This window comes from Urocampus carinirostris, chromosome 17 (genome assembly GCF_059441175.1).
Source record: "Urocampus carinirostris isolate Australia breed hairy pipefish chromosome 17, RoL_Ucar_1.0, whole genome shotgun sequence".
NCBI lineage: Eukaryota > Metazoa > Chordata > Actinopteri > Syngnathiformes > Syngnathidae > Urocampus > Urocampus carinirostris.
Genome location: NC_142365.1, coordinates 9192872 through 9209606, shown reverse-complemented (window position 1 = coordinate 9209606; position 16735 = coordinate 9192872). Strand labels below are relative to the sequence as shown.

At 42.7% G+C, this 16735-nt stretch overlaps 1 protein-coding gene across 1 annotated transcript in view; it reads left to right on the top strand.

Annotated features, from left to right (window-relative positions):
- The window catches only part of LOC148349143 (protocadherin-16-like), a 57991-nt gene extending 49734 nt beyond the window's left edge, over nt 1–8257 (top strand). The window contains exons 19-28 of the mRNA XM_088321667.1: nt 1223–1619; nt 1705–1818; nt 1926–2137; nt 2207–2358; nt 2428–2558; nt 2637–2923; nt 2992–3133; nt 3216–3387; nt 3690–4099; nt 4186–8257. Coding sequence (XP_088177793.1) covers nt 1223–1619; nt 1705–1818; nt 1926–2137; nt 2207–2358; nt 2428–2558; nt 2637–2923; nt 2992–3133; nt 3216–3387; nt 3690–4099; nt 4186–6233 — 4065 coding nt within the window. The 3' untranslated portion in view covers nt 6234–8257. The remainder of the gene's footprint in view (nt 1–1222; nt 1620–1704; nt 1819–1925; nt 2138–2206; nt 2359–2427; nt 2559–2636; nt 2924–2991; nt 3134–3215; nt 3388–3689; nt 4100–4185) is intronic.
- Nucleotides 8258–16735: the final 8478 nt, after the last annotated feature.

Here is a 16735-nt window from a genome sequence, read left to right as displayed (position 1 = left end):
CACTTATAACAAAAAGTGTACACCATTGAAAATTCTGAAATTATTTTCTTTTGTACAAGCAGCACCTTATACACAATTCATAACTAATGTATTGAATCTTGTAGATCATGTAGTACAAGGGTCTTATCATTATTACGTCTGGCTCTGAGAAGAAATGGGTTATGCACAGTATTTCATTGGATTGATACTTATGCGGCTGATCATGGCATGTGCGAAGCAAATATGACTTAGAATTGACCGAGGTTTGGTCCAGTATATGAACGGCAAAGTTTGTTCTACAATTTACAGTCAGGGTGTCACAACAACATACTCCTTTTTGGCTGGAAATCGCTAAATAACCCTTATATATAAGCTCATTAAGCTCATGTTCATTGTTGAGACACTTTATAATGAAAAGCCAGGTGAAAAACACCCAGAAGCCATAGCAAAGCACCCAAGACAATGATTGGGTGAGCGTAGGAATGGGTGGGCCTACACTAAGTCTATCTTCCCACCCACCGTCATCTGCACTCAAGGTTGATATGTTGGTATCCTTGTTTGCAATGTTTAGGGACATTTTTACAAAAGAGCTTTGCTTGCACTATTGTTTAAAACAGGCAGTACGGCGGTGCAGTGGTTAGCGCGTGTGCGGCACAGTTCTAAGGTGTTTGAACCTCCTGTGAGGAATTTGCCTGTTCTCCTACTGCTTGCATGGGTTTCCTCCGGGCACTCCGGTTTCCTCCCACATTCCAAAAACACGCATGTCACGTTAATTAGCCGGTCCAAATTGTCCCTAGGTGTGAATGAGCGAGTGAATTGTCTGTCCCTAAGTGCCCTGCGACCGGCTGGCAACCAGTTCAGGGTTGCCAGCCACTGCCCGAGGATGGCTGGGATGGGCTCTAGCTACCCTGGCCTACCTACCTATGACTGAAGATAAGCGGTGCAGATAATGGATGAATGGATGGGTGTTTTAAAACCATGATTTAGGACAAAACAGAGCCTCGTCACCCTAAAGTAACTGGAACGGTGACGAATTTTAAGTGGTATATTTATATTGATTTGGGACACTGACTCTGGTATTATTATTACTTCATACGCTTTATCAAATTATGTTAAATTATGTCTTAAATAGTATGTTGTGAATCTCTCTTTATAGCTCTTTGGGTCGAATTGGCCTGATATAGTATGTACTTTACAAGTTCTTTGGTAAGACAAATCGTAAATCAGCTTGTCAACCCATCAGGTGACCATCACCATCACAGATGTCAATGATAACACGCCCATCTTCATCCAGGACCCGTTGGTCATAGAAGTATCCAGCAAGAGATCCCAGCGGGTTCTAGCCACCATGAAAGCTGAAGACAAAGACTTCGGGGCCAACGGCTCTGTCTTTTATCGTTTTGCTGCCCCAGTGACGGGGTTCAGTATCAACTCTCTGACCGGACAGATCCAGGCCACAGAGCCTCTCGAGACTCTGTCCCAAGCACAGAGGACTTTGATTGTGGAGGCCATGGACCAGGGCACCCCGGCTCAGTCCGCACAGGGCGTTGTGGTCATTTACGTGAAGGAGGTGACATATGATGGTATTCGCTTCTCAAGGAACGCCAGAGATGTCACTTTGCAGGAGAACGCAGTTAAAGGTCTTGCACAATTTTAACCTAAAACAGGGATAGTCATCTCATTTTATTGTTAATGAATAATCTGTATTCTGGTTTGGTAAATTAGGTACAGCTGTGGCTCAGGCCCAGGCCAACTATCCAGATGGAAATCGAAAGGGGATCAGTTACAGTATCTTCAGTGGGAACAGACAGCAAGCCTTCAGGATCAGCTCATCTACAGGTGAGCACTATCAGCTACTCTTTCAAAATGGAATGGAATGGATGCAGTAATGAATGGGGCGAAGCCATAATTTCCAAAACACAGAAATTCATACATGTGACTTTTAGGTGAAATTTGGGTGCAAAGCTCCAAGGGTCTGGACTTTGAAGACACACCTAGGCTACGATTGGTGGTGAAGGCCGAAACTGTGTCCTCCACTTCCTTCATCGGCATTAACTTGATGCTGCAGGACGTAAATGACAACCTGCCTCGCTTCCAGCTGCAGAACTACGTCGCTTATATGAGAGAGGCTCAGGGATATGAAACACCAATCATACAGGTGCCGTGCGATGCAATTACTCTCAGTCCGGCCTATGCAAGTTTTTAAACTTGCCATGAACGTTCCCAGGTAATGGCTGAGGACGTTGATCAGGGCCAGAATAGTCAGGTGACCTACTCCATTCAAACTTCGGGTATGAGTGGATTATTTAGGATTGATCCGGTGACAGGCACCATCACTACCACAGCTATCATGGACCGTGAGATCTTTACCCAGACCAAGTAAGAGCATTAAGTCGGTAAGATTGTGTTGGAACACAGCCATGTTTAATAAGTAACATATTTTCTTAGGCTGGTGATAACAGCAACTGATAGAGGAAGTCCAAGACTGGCAGGTTCAGCATCTCTCACTGTGATTATCGTTGACCAGAATGACAACAGTCCCACTATTCCACTTCCACAAGAAATTCGCATCTCAGAGAGTAAATATTAACAAATTAGACAAAACTGTTATAGGCGATATATGTGCAAAAATAACTGACATCGTTCTTATCCATCAGGCGCATTAATAGGCACGGAGATCACCCTGGTGACGGGTAACGATGTCGACTCTGGTCCCGCTCTGGCATATTCACTGCATGTGGCCCCAGATGCCAAGGGCACATTTGAGATTCACCGCTACACCGGAGGAGTTTCACTCAACGCCCCGCTGGATTTTGAGGAAAAGACGTGGTATACTGTTACTGTCAGAGCAACCGACAGCCTTCACGACACCGAGGCCAACATCACTATTCTGGTAGAGGACGTCAATGACAATGTACCGATCTTTACACAGGACCTCTATCAGGTATGCAAGACTCGAGGAAAACTGTGCATTTGCAAGACTGTAACTGCTCATACCAATGATCTCCCCAGGTAACCGTGCCCGAACACACGCCACCTGGCAGTGTGGTCGTCACGGTTACAGCGACGGACAGGGACTCTGGAGAGAACGGAAGGATCTCCTACAGTGTCATGTCATCCACTCAGGAGGGCTTCTACATTGATCCTAATAACGGTAGACAGGCACTTCCTCCTCCTCATGGAAAGTCACAAAATCTACTAAATTTGACTCACTGACTCGCTTATCTGGTTTTCAGGGACTCTTTTTATCAACCACCGAATAGAGTTTGATGCTGAACGTCCTTCAGTGAATGTGGTCATTGAAGCTCGTGATGGTGGCTCACCCTCGTATTCTGCCCTCACAACGGTCCAGGTTCAAATCGCGGATGTCAACGATAATGCCCCTGTGTTCCACCAGTCAGAGTACAGGTTAGTCAGAGTAAAAGTCATTTATGATTTCTTTTGTCCGAGTTTTAATGACTAAGCGAACCAATTCTGAAAAAAAACGACATTAAAAGAACCCAGGACAAAGATGAACCGATTAAGGCTGTTTGAGACTTCCAGACCAAAGATAGGAAGATTTTACTAGGGAAGTTACCTTTAAAAAGCAGATTCTAAAGTGGGTTGTAGTAAAGCTGTTTGCCTAGAACTTATGACGTGAAGATTGAATGAGGTACTGGACCCCTTTAAAGATTTAAAGATTTACATAAATTGACTATTTTATCTTTCAGGGCGGTGGTTTCAGAGGACACCATCCCTGGAGTCACGGTCTTAACATTCGAGGCCTTTGACAGCGATATCTCCCGAGAAAACTGCGGATTCGACTTTGCCATCGCCAGCGGCAATGAGGGCAATGCCTTCCAGATGGAGAGCAGCGTGCGCTTCGTGGAAGACCGCGGCTTCCAAACTGTGGGGACACTACTCCTGGCAGAGGCTGTGGATTTCGAAGCCAAGCCACTGTACAACCTCACCGTGGTGGTGTCCGACCGCGGCGTACCCCAAAGGAGCTCCAGCGTTGCCGCCGTCATCACCATTGGCGATGTGAACGACAATCCACCTCTTTTCAGCAGGGCAGAATACACAGTGGCCTTGAATGAAGGGGCTGTTGTTGGGACAGAAATCATACGACTAACTGCAACAGGTACAGAAAACATGTCTGGTTCGGATTTCTTGAACATACATTGTCTGAGTTAATTGAGAACCTTGGTCGCTATTTTTCTTCACCAGATCCTGATTCAGCACCCAATGCGGAGATCCAGTATTCGATAAGCTCCGGGGATGAGGTCAACCTATTCACTGTGGACCGATGGACTGGAGCCTTGCGGCTTCAGAATGCATTAGACCGCGAACACAGGCCCAGTCACACCGTCATTATCCAGGCCACAGACGGTCAAGGGCATTTCGCTCTGGCTCCTGTAGTTGTGGAGGTAAAAGACGTGAACGACAACCATCCTTTCTTCCCGGTTGAAGTTCTGACAGCTAGTATTAGAGAGAATCAACCTGCAAATTCAGCTGTGACAGTTCTCCACGCTATTGATCACGATACGGGAGTCTTTGGTCAACTCAGATACCTGATGGTAGAGCACTCGCCATCTGGAAATTACTTTTCTGTAGATTCTACCAATGGGGAAATCCGGACCAGGAAGCCGTTTGACTTTGAGAAAATCAATTCATTTAACTTCATTGCGCTGGCTGTCGATGCGGGAAACCACTCTGCCACAGTGACGGTGCAAGTGTTTGTCATAGGCGAGGACGAATATGATCCACTTTTCACATCCTCCGATTTCTCATTTGAAGTTCCTGAGGATGCCAAAAAAGGCCAGAGCATAGGCCAAGTCATGGCACATGACGAGGATGGAGGTGTAGATGGGATTGTCCTCTATTCTTTCCCCACAAGTTCTCCGTACTTTGAAGTAAATAAAACCACCGGGGTGATTTTCCTCAAAGTGGACAACTCGGGGAGCCGTTACAGCAGTAACAGTGGATCAGAGCATGGCAAACAAGAAACACGATTTATGACTCTGACTGTGAGAGCTCATAGTCCTCTGGATGTGTCCCGCCACAGCATTGCGCATATTTCCATCGACGTCACCAACACAGGCTTTGGCCTGGCCCCCGACGTTAACATTTTGCTCATTATCATTATTGCTGTATCGCTCGCATTGATCATTCTCTTGGTGATCATGGCGGTTGTTGTGTATTTGGTCAAGTCCAGCAGGAGGAAGAAGGCTCAGAATGCTACAAACAGAAATTGTACCTCGGGGACCGCTCTAAAGAACATGGACAATTGCAATTCAGGACAAGGGGAAAGAATCTACCACCAGACTTTACCTGGGTATGTTGGCGACCAGGTGGGCGGTGGCGTGGGTCCGTATCCAAGAGGAGGATCTCTGGATCCATCTCATTCGAGTGGTAGAGGATCTGCCGAGGCAGCGGAGGACGATGAAATAAGAATGATAAATGAGTATCCCCGTGTGGCTTCCATCAGCTCTTCCATGCAGGAACACATCTCAGCCAGGGGACCCGACTCTGGGATTCAGCAGGACGCCGACCAGCTCTCTGATGTTTCATGTGAGCCAGCGGCTTTGGAAGGTAGCACTTGGTTTAAGGGCAAAAAACTGGGCAGTAGTCTTAGCGGAACTTTGCTGGCAGGGCAGCTCCCGGTCTACAGGGACGAGGGAGGTGGCTACCTGGGAGTTGGCCGGGGATTGAATATTTCCCTCCCCAAGGATTACGCTTTTCCAGAGGACGGTAAACCATCTGTGGATGGTTCTCTCACTGCAATAGTGGCCAGCGATGAGGAGCTCCGCGGTAGCTACAACTGGGACTACTTGCTCAACTGGTGCCCTCAGTTCCAGCCACTAGCCAATGTCTTCACAGAAATTGCGAGACTTAAAGATGAGACCGCGCAGCAGAACACCACCCCGCGCCAGCCTTTCCACTCCAAAGCTAAACTGGATCCGAAACTGAGAATTGACCCGCCGCCGCTCATCACGTCGGTTGCTCACCCTGGAGCCATGTCTGTGCCGCCCAAAGTCCCAGTGCTCGGACGGACGTTCCCCCAGTTGGCGACCCTGCGCCGGTCACCCATCAGCCACGAGGGTTCCATTTCATCTGCAGCAATGTCGCCCAGCTTTTCGCCGTCGTTATCCCCTTTGGCGGCGCGCTCACCTGCCGTGTCCCCTTTTGGAGTCAATCAGGGGCCCTCGGCGTCCTTGATTAGCACCCGGGAGCCCTCGCTGGACAGGAGTCCTGATCACGAAATGAGAATATGAATAACTATTGACCGTCCTTTGAACTTGGCATATTTATGCTGTGTTAAAACTACTTCCATGGACTCGGACTCCAGCTCGGTGACAAGATCACTACCTAAGGTGTCAACAGCAGGGGTTTCTGGACATTTGTGGGTCCTTAGAAGTGAAACTTTCAAGCACACTCTTAGCAGAAATTAAACAAATGCCATTTGTACATTTAAATACCAGTGGAGTTGCCGGGGCCCATATTTAGTTATGCACTTTTTCCAAATTCATACAAGACATTAATTTATTGTCCCCGGACCTTGGTTTTTTTGGACACTTGCGGCGTTGTGGTAGATTTCTACGATCCCTCGCTGGCTGGCCAGAGAGCACCATGTTTCTGCATTTTGGTGTTTCAGTGTTAAGTCTTCCAACAAAACAAATGCCAACAATTTTTTATGTGCCAACGCGGGAGAGACAAAGTCTGTTGATATGATTTGTATCTATTTTTAAAAAATGAAATATCGATTTGAGATTGTGTTTGTGCATTTCTGTTTTATAAACTAGAATGAATGAATATTAGGCAAAGTGCATCTGTGATTGGTAGATGATAGCACCCTTATTGGGGAATGATATGTGAGAGTGTTCGTAAGCGTTATTTATCTCAACAAAGGAAGGGGTTTTCTACTTTGTTTTTGTTTTGTTTTTTTGTTGCCAAAATGGAGTTCAAACCAGTTCAAATGTGATCACCTCTGTGTCTTTACAATGAAACTGCTTCCTGGATAAAAAATGAGGACGTTTATCTCTGCGCAAGGAGACATATGCAAACCTCACAGCACATTGCCTGGCACTGCACATGGGTTCAGCTTGGGTTAGGTTTTAGGGAACTATGGGATAAGAATTAAAGCACAACATGTACACCAGGGGTCTCCAACCATTTTAAAGCTGAGAGTTTGATATGCATTTCTAAAATATAAACTTAGCTAGATGGCTTGCTAAATCGCTAAAAAAGGTAACTTTATAGTTAGCTAAGAAGAAAAACAGGTAAACAATTAAAAGGGAGCTAGCTAGCTAGCTATCTAAAAGAGTAAAAGGCCATCGACAAAGCTGGATAGAAAGCCAAAAACAAAGCTAGATAGCTAGCCAGAAAGAAAGCAAAAAATTAGCCTGATAACTAACAAAAAAGTCAAATATTAGCTAGATAGCCTGTTGAAAGGTCTAATAACTAGCTTGATAGCCTGCTAAATAAAAACAAAGGTAGGAAGATAGCTAGATAGCTACAAAGTTCAAAATGTTGCCAGATAGCTAGCTAAAAAAACGGCACATTTATTGCTCATTTGCTTTATAAATCCCATAAATTGGAATTCTGTTTGTTGTATTTCCTGTAAAATAATCAATGAAAAGATGAATAAATACATGGTTTTATTACATGAATACATTCTCATTCTACTCTCTTAATTAATTGCTTAAAAATAATTACCAATATTAAAAAACATGTTTGTCGGTGAAGCCTATGAACTCTTATTTATTTCAATTTCTAAAATATCAACATATGTTATTACTATGTCATTACCAGGTTAATTATTTAAAAGAGGGTGGCATAGACTCAGTCACCCAATAAATAATCATTTCACTAGAAAATCACAATGACCCAGCATTGGTGAGCTTAGGGGACACCACGTTGGAGCCCCTTAGGTTAGATTTTAGGACTGAGGGTGAAGAATTAAGTACGGGATTAGGATTAAAGCACAACATATACACAAACTCAACAATCAGTGCCAGTGTCAGCATACAAATGCAAGTCAAGCAAACTTATAAAAAGTGTGGCTGCCATAGTTGAGCAAATATGTCTGCCTTTACCTCAGATTCAGTCATCACATTTTTGTAAAAGAAAAGGGTAAATATAGCTCATCTGAGCAAACATGCATACTGGCATTTTCTCCACAAAGAAAGTGTTACGTTTATACGGTGGTACCTCTACTTACGAATTGAATCGGTTGCGGGAGTAGCTTTGTAACCTGAAAACTTCATAAGTAGAGACACATTTTGAATGTAAATGCGCCAATCCGGGCAGCACGGCGGCGCAGTGGTTAGCGCTTGTGCAGCACAGTTCATGTCATGGGAACCTGTCGTGGGTTCAAATCCAGCTCCAGACTTCCTGTGCGGAGTTTGTATGTACTCCCCGTGCTTGCGTGGGTTTCCTCCGGGCACTCCGGTTTCCTCCCACGTTCCAAAAACATGCATTTCATGTGAATTGGCCGGTCCAAATTGTCCCTAGGTGTGAATGAGCGAATGAGTTGTCTGTCCCAGTTCAGGGTGTCCCCCTGCCCACTGCCCGGAGATGGCTGGGATGGGCTCCAGCCCCCCTGCGACCCTAATGAGGATAAGCGGTACGGCTAATGAGATGAGATGAGATGCGCTAATCCGTTCCAAGCCCTGCAAAAGTACAGTATGATGTTCTTTTGATCAATCATAAAAGGGCATCAGAACATGAAATAGATGCATTTTAGAAAAAGACCACCACACAAAAACCTAAAACGAGAGGCTGTCAGGACCAGAACGGAAACAGGACCCACTCGCGTAACGTTTCTCACAGTTTTATTGGGAAGAAGGGAAAGGATTGCACAAACGATTTGGCAATCGCTGGTTGCGGGGGGCAGGTTGCTCTAAACGCGGAAGTGGCACTTCCGTGGCGAGCGATGGCGGTGTCAGGAGCGGGAAAAAACAGGTCAGTAGCCGGGAGAGGAGAGCAAAAACGTGGTCGGGATCGTAAACAAGTCGAAAGCCAGGAGAGGAGAGCAAAAACGTGGTCGGGATAAAAAACGGATCGTAATTCGGGACGGGATAGCAGACATGGTCGAGCTGAAACAGATTGAAGCGGGAGACAAACAGGAGCAAAAACACGGGATAGGCAAAAAAGGGCTTGCCGTGTAAAAACAGAGATTCGCAGACGGACCGACAAAAGGGGACAACCATGACTGAGGCACATAATGTAAAAAAAAAGATAAAATAAACGAAATAGTAAGAATATTTATTTACTATTTTGCCTTGAGTTTTTTGAAAAACTGATCCAGAGACGTCTGCTTTTGCCGGCTTTTGACAATCGGTTGGAAATGCGCGAGGTAGACGTCATCATAATGAACGATAGCCAACTTATCAACACTCTTCCCGGGTGATTCCTCTTCATAAATTCCAAGACTTCATGGAATTTTGCTAAAATGTCTATAATATTGGCTTAGTGAATGGTAGCTGCGTCCTCCTTGCCCAAACCCCTCCTCCTCCTCGTCTCTGAACTCCGACGGTGACACGAAGAGCATGCCGGGAGCACGCAGGCGCACTGGGTTGCTATGCAGTTTTTAAGCGCTAATAGCAGCGCGTACTGTCCTGTATTTTCGACTTTGCATCCTGAAACGCCTTTGTAAATGGAGGCAATATTTTCCCAATCAGGTACTGAAACTTTCATATATAGAGACATTCGTAAGTAGAGGTATCAGACGCTCATAATAAGAAGAGAATAGCCCTGAACGATTATACATTCTGAAACATTAAAGACTGTGAAAACCCTCAAAATGTATAAAGATCCATTCTGTTCTAGAGGTCCCCACTGAGTGGGGTTATCAAGAGACATCTACATGGTTAGCCTATCTGCACAATCATGGCTGGAGACCAACACAATGATGCAAACAGTGATCATAAATAGAACAACCTTGTCGGCATTTAATGATTTCTTAAGCGTCTGGAGATTATTGTGGTGGGTGGGTTTTGGGTGGCTGGGTACCATTGTCAGAGTCCTGGGCAAGTACAGCCTGGTGGCACCCATCAGTCTCCAAGCCAACAGATGTTCCATCCGGTATCGAACTGGGGACTGTTCGCGGGTTAGGAGGATATGCAAACCACTGCACTAATACAAGGGTGTAAACACTGATCACAGATAGCACAACCTTGCCATGACAAGAACTGTTTAGTTTATTTTTGCCGATCCAATGGCCTAGACCAGGGATGTCAACCATGTGGCCCATGGGCCAAAATCCCGCCTGTTGGGTGAGTTCATCCGGCCTGTCTTAAAATTCGTAGTATGTCAAAAAAGGAAACGAGTCTCTAGATCAAGGGTTGGAAACCTATGGTTTGCAAGCAATATATAGCCCTTTTCATGAGTATATATGGTTCAGAGATAAAATTTGCAATCAAAATCTCATCTACAGATTCCGATTGATAAATGATGAGCGTTTAGTCTAGTGCGCGTATTGGTTCGGTCCAGTATATAATAGCATACTCCAAACTACAACTTACAGTCAAGGTGTCCAACCAACTGAACCTGTTTTGGTTGTACGTCACCAAGAAATCCGTTATATGGAAGTTCAATAAACAATTTAGGTTCACTGTTGAGACACTTAATGATAAAAACCTACAGAACAACTGTAAACAGCCAGAAATGCCAGCCAAGCAGATAGAGCAGTTTAATCAGGTGAGCAGGTCGGGTGGGCAGAGCTATGCACATAGCGCAATTTTGTCTTCCCAGCGCCATCTGCCCTGAAGGTCAATGCGTCAGCATCCTCGTTTGCAGTATTTTGTGACATTTTTACATAAGTACTCTGCTTGCACATGGTTTGGAAACCAATATTTACGAAAAAAATGAGCCTCACTGAGCTTAAGTAATTGCGGGAGGGAGACGAGTTTAAAGTGGTATATTTGCTTATATGGGTAACAGGCTCTGGCATTATTAATATTTCATGAATTTGATCAAATAATCTGAAGTTAAACAATGGAATAAAATACACGGAATAAAAAGATTTTGTCTTAGGAGCGGGTTTGGCGGTTTCTGTGAAATTTTTGGCTCTTAAAAAAAAATTGTAATAATATTTTCCTATTATGGCTCTTTGGCTCAAAAATGTTCTGCTCTGCTCTAAGTCATTTCTATCAAAAGTTGATTTTTTTAAATAAATGCAAACCAAATGCTCTCTCCGGCCGCTAAAGGGCAGTGTTGAGTTTTTATAGCGTGGTGAGTTGGTTCTGGTGTTAAAATAAACGAGTTAACACATTCAAAGCCAAACATTAAAATATTAATTCTTCATTGTTTCTAAGTAAATGTGTCGTGATTCATGAGTATGGTGGGTTACTCATGTAGGCTGAATAATAAAGTATAATACTGAAAAATAAAGCTAAAAATTTGGAGTTGACTATCTTTTATTGCTCCGAGCCGCCTCAGAATAGAAAGTCTGGATCCGGCCACAGAGTTTGACATCCCTTGGGACAGCATTTCTGAGTTGGAAGCCTTTAATAATCAACAACGACTGTATTACTGATTTTGACAAATGAACAATAAACATAAAATGAGAAAAAAGCCTTTAAGAAATTCATGTATCAAGTCTCTGTGATTGGCAACGTAAAATGGCCGCCGGTTGTGGCATCGGGATCGTGATTCATGGCAGGTTTTGTTTTGAAATGAATGATAAAAATTTCTTCCTTCCTTCCCTCCTTCCTTCCTTTTTTTTCTTTGTTTCTTTCTTTCTTTCTTTCTTTCTTTTCCTCTCTCTCTCTCTTTCATATTTTTTCATCCTCATTCCCTCTCTTTATTTTTCAAATTTTTCTCTTTCTCTTTCTGTCATTTTCTCTTCCTCACTCCAGCCTTCCTCTCTCTCTCCCTCTCTATTTTTTTGTCCCCTCTCTCTTTCCCTCTTCTCTCTTGTCTCTAATCTACTAGTCTGCCCCTGCAGTTTGACACCCCTGGTGTAGAGCAACAGAAAGTGAGTGCTAGAAGCACAAGAAAGAATATAAACTACTGAGACTCAAAATGACCAAAAAGCATTTTACTTCTTATTTTTAGCCCTACGAGGATTTTAAAAGTAGCATGTTCAGATAGATAGATAGATAGATAGATAGATAGATAGATAGATAGATAGATAGATAGATAGATAGATAGATAGATAGATAGATAGATAGATAGATAGAGGTATTTATATATAGGTCATGATTAATTTACCTGTGCCCGCTCGTTTGGTGCCAGCTGCTGCTGGCTTCCTGATTGGTTCGCCGTCTTATTTAAGCTTAGTCCTTTCACTCGCCTGTTGTCAGTCCGTCAGTGAACCTCTGTTTCTACAAGGCAAGCATTTTGACTCTGACTCCCATCGTTCCCGCTTTTTACACCCATTTTTCCAACTGTCTGTTCCTGATTTCCCCGTTTGTCTCCGGCTACGACCTGTTTTTTGACCACGACCACATTTTGATCTCCCGTCCCGGCTTACGACTCGTTTTTTGATCCCGACCACGTTTTGCTCTCCTGTCCCGGCTATTGACCTGTTTTTCTGCCCACGACACTACGATCTCCCGTTCCGGAAGATCCACTTCCGCATTCGGAACACGTTCCGATTCTGTGAGCAGCTTGCTTCCCGCGTCCAGCGTGCACCACATCGCGGGCGCTGCCTTTCCTCTCTATCTCAATAAACCTGTGGTTAACGTTACGCATCTGGGTCCTAATTCCGTTATATATTTTTATCTCATCTCATCTCATTAGCTGCACCGCTTATCCTCAGTAGGGTCGCGGGGGTGCTGGAGCCCATCCCAGCAATCACCGGGCAGTGGGCAGGGGACACCCTGAACTGGTTGCCAGCCAATCGCTGGGCATTATATATTTTTATATTATTTTATATTTTTACCCCAATGTAGAGCTTCATAATATGCGCTGTACTTCTAAAGTCACATATTTACAAAACAACAACAACAACAAAAACACAGGTTGTTTTCTTGTCAAAACAATTCCCTTTTGTCCAACTTTAAACAATAGACATATATAGACACTGTTGTAAACCATCTTTTTCGTTTATCTATTCAGGGTCTTGCCCAAGGACCCTTCCACGTTTAACCCAGAGGAGCTGGGAATCTAACCTGTAACCTCTCGGTCCTGAGACCTGCGCTCTACCCCCTGAGTTCACCAATTTAGTTCTTAAAAACAGGGACCGAATATTTCATTTTACTCTCATTCTATAAAAAAACAGGTTATTAAAATAATAGATTTATTTACAGAATATTCTGGGCAAAGATGAGCTACAGAGAATGGCTGTAAACATTCAGAAATGCAATGATTAAGACATTGGCTTAGAATCTTTTGTGCAAGTATTCATCATCCCTTCAATCGTTTTAAGAAAAGAGGAGACTACAATTCAGTCGTATAAAGTGTCTTTGCTTTTTAATGTTTCCCCAAGAATATGTCAGCATTTTATTTGTAACAGCACATCATTTTGGGGAGGGAGAGACTACTAAATTGTCGAGACAAGCTCAACATCCATTCTTGTGTCTGCACGCTCCAAGTCTATATGTGCGCCAAAAGCACAATGAAAAAAAACAGACACACGCCTGTGTGGAGCAATCTTAAAAATCAGAGCCCTTTCTGTAATGACTGCATGTATTACTAAGGCTACAACTAATAGAATAGAATAGAATATACTTTTATTGTCATTGTTACAAAATGGGTTGAACTTATTGTGACAACGATATTGGACATGGCACTCCAGTTTCACATTAAACAGAGAGGATGAAAGAAACAAAGAAGATAAAGGAACAAAGAAGATAAAGGTTATAATATACGCAATATTTACACAAGAAATGTGGGGATGTAGGATGTTACATACAGTTTTGGATATATATATATATATATATATATATATTATATATATATATATATATATATATATATATATATATATATATATATATATATATATATATATATATATATATATATATATATATATATATAGAGGCTAGTAAAGGTTAGCGGAAAAACGTGGCAGGAAATAGAAACATCACATTTGGATTTGAAAACTAAGGTTCACATTCAAGAAACCCTTAACCTGAGGGTTGTCATGGCAACCTTTCCTGTGGAGTGTCTTGGGCGCGTGCAGTCTGGCAGTGCCCATCCCTCTCCTGGAGTAGGGTCCTGCTCCCCACATGAAACAGATGGTTTCTAGGGTTACCAGTAGCAGGAGAAGCCTACTGATCCGACTCAGATCCAGCACCTTCATCATCTGGTCGCCGTTGTTTTCTGGAGTAGGGTCCTGCTCCCCACATGAAACAGATGGTTTCTAGGGTTACCAGTAGCAGGAGAAGCCTACTGATCCGACTCAGATCCAGCACCTTGATCATCTGGTCGCCGTTGTTTTCTGGTCATCCTTGTCTCCAGAGATGAGCCAGACCCTGAGGTTGACGGTAAGCTTATTCTATTATCTATTTTGTTATCTATTTAGTTTGAATGCACAATGACTGGTCAGTTTCTATTAAAACCCATTTTAACTCATTTTTAAAAATTAAAATCCATTACATTTATATCGCATATATATAGTAAAATTGTCAAAACTGACTGATAAAATTGATATTTGATCTCATGGTAATATCGCCAGGTCCTAAAACCAGAAGTAATTGGTAGGAACAGGAAACACGTCAAGGTCTAAAAGAAAATGAATATATTACAGTTTTAATTTGTTTTATAAACTATAAATCATGGGTGTCTAACTCATTTTAGATTGGGGGCAACATTGACGAAAATAAATTGTGAGGGAGCCGGACTAGTACATTGAAATGTTAAAAAAAAGAGTGAGAGAAAGAGAGAACAAGTGACAGAGAGGGAGAAAGGGAGAAAGAAAGAAAGAACTAAAGACAGAAAAAAAGAAAGAAAGAGAACAGATGGAGAGGAAGAAGGAAAACAAAAGAGAGAGAATAAGAGAGAGAGTGGGAAAAAAGAGGAGAGTAGAAGAGAGAGAGAGAGAGAGAGAGAGAGAGAGAGAGAGAGATGGAGAAATAGTGAAAAAAAAGAACGAGTGAGAGAGAATGAGAAAAACAGTGAGAGAAAAGGAGAGACAAAGAAAGAAAAAGAAAAAAAACAGCAAGAAAGAGAGAAAAAGAGAGAGTGAAAATGAAGGAAAAAGGAATAAAGAAGAGAGAGAAAGAAAAACTGAGATATAGAGAAAGAGGAAGACAAATACACTCAGAAGGAGGGAGAGACAAAAAAAAAGAAAAAGAAAGAAAAATAGCAAGAAAGAGAGCAAAAAAGAGAGTGAAAAATTTAGAAAAAATAAAGAAGGGAAAGAACGAAAAACTGATATACAGAGAAAGAGGCAGACAAATAGAGTCAGAAGGAGAGAGAGAATAAGACAGAGTGAAAAAGTGAGAAAATAAAAGAGAGATAGTGAATAATCCAGCTCTATTGTCTATGCGAGTGGCGCCTGGCTTTGTCAACATCAATCGGACATATTTCAAACTGCAGCTTATTTTCCTCTCGTGCTTCTCTCGTTGTTGTCCTGCGGGCCGGATTAAAACCCTTGGTGGGCCTGATCTGGCCCGCGGACCCCATATTTGGCACTTGTGCAATAAACAAAAAGAGATGAACATAAAAAACACGTGACTATACTGTAAAGACATTCTTTTCCCATACGCTAAATAATACAGCATAATACAGAAAATATCAATGGTCACCCAAACTACTGTAAATAACCAAAACAGTAGGAAAGTGTAGACCTAAACAACAAAAATGATTTACATTTGTAGATGTTAATGATTCAATTCAATAAAGTTTAAAAATATTTAAAAAATTAAAGCGTTTCCTGTACATTGGGACCGCCCTCCCAGTATAAAAGGTTTTGTCAGCCATTTTGACAGCTCCCTCATCTCAGCTCCAAACGAACCCATAGAGCACAGGTGTCAAACAGGCGGCCCGCGGGCCAGATCAGGCCCGCTAAGGGATTGAATCCGGCCCGCGAGACAACACTCAGAGAAGCGCAAGAGAAAAACAAGCTGCAGGTTGAAATATGTCAACTTGATGTTGCCAAAGCCAGGTGCCTCGAAGAAAGACAGATTTTTCTTTCTCTTTTTCTCTCTCTCTCTTCCCCCCTTTTTCTCTCACTCTTTCTCTCTCCCTTTCACGTTCTCCTTCTCTCTTTTTCTCTTTCTTTGTTCCTCTTGGTCTTTTTCTGTCTTTTTACCTTCTTTTGCTCTCTTCCTTTTTTCCTTCTCTCTCTTTCTCTTTCTCTCTTCCATTCTCCTTCTCTCTTTCTTTCCTCATCCTTTCTCTCCTTCTCTCTTTCGCTCTATTTTTCTTTTTATCTCTTGTTTTCATGCTTTCTCTCTCTCTTCCATTCTCCTTCTCTCTTTCTTTCCTTCTCCTTTCTCTCCTTCTCTCTTTCGCTCTATTTCTCTTTTTATCTTTGGTTTTTCATGCTTTCTCTCTCTTCCATTCTCCTTCTCTTATTCTTTCCTTCTCCTTTCTCTCCTTCTCTCTTTTGCTCTATTTCTCTTTTTATCTCTTGTATTTATTTCTCTCTCTCTCTCTCTTTCCACCTCTTTTCTCTCACTCCATCTCTTTCACTCCCTGTGTCTCTTTTTCTTTTCCTTTGTTGCTCTTTGTCTCTTTCTCTCTGTGTCTTTTAACCTCTTTTGCTCCAAATTCCTTTTTTCTCTTTTCTCTCCTCCTGTCTTTCTATTTCTCTTTGGATTTCTTTCTTCTTCTCCCTTTCTTTTCCCCCTCTCTTACGACTTTTTATCTTATGTTTCTC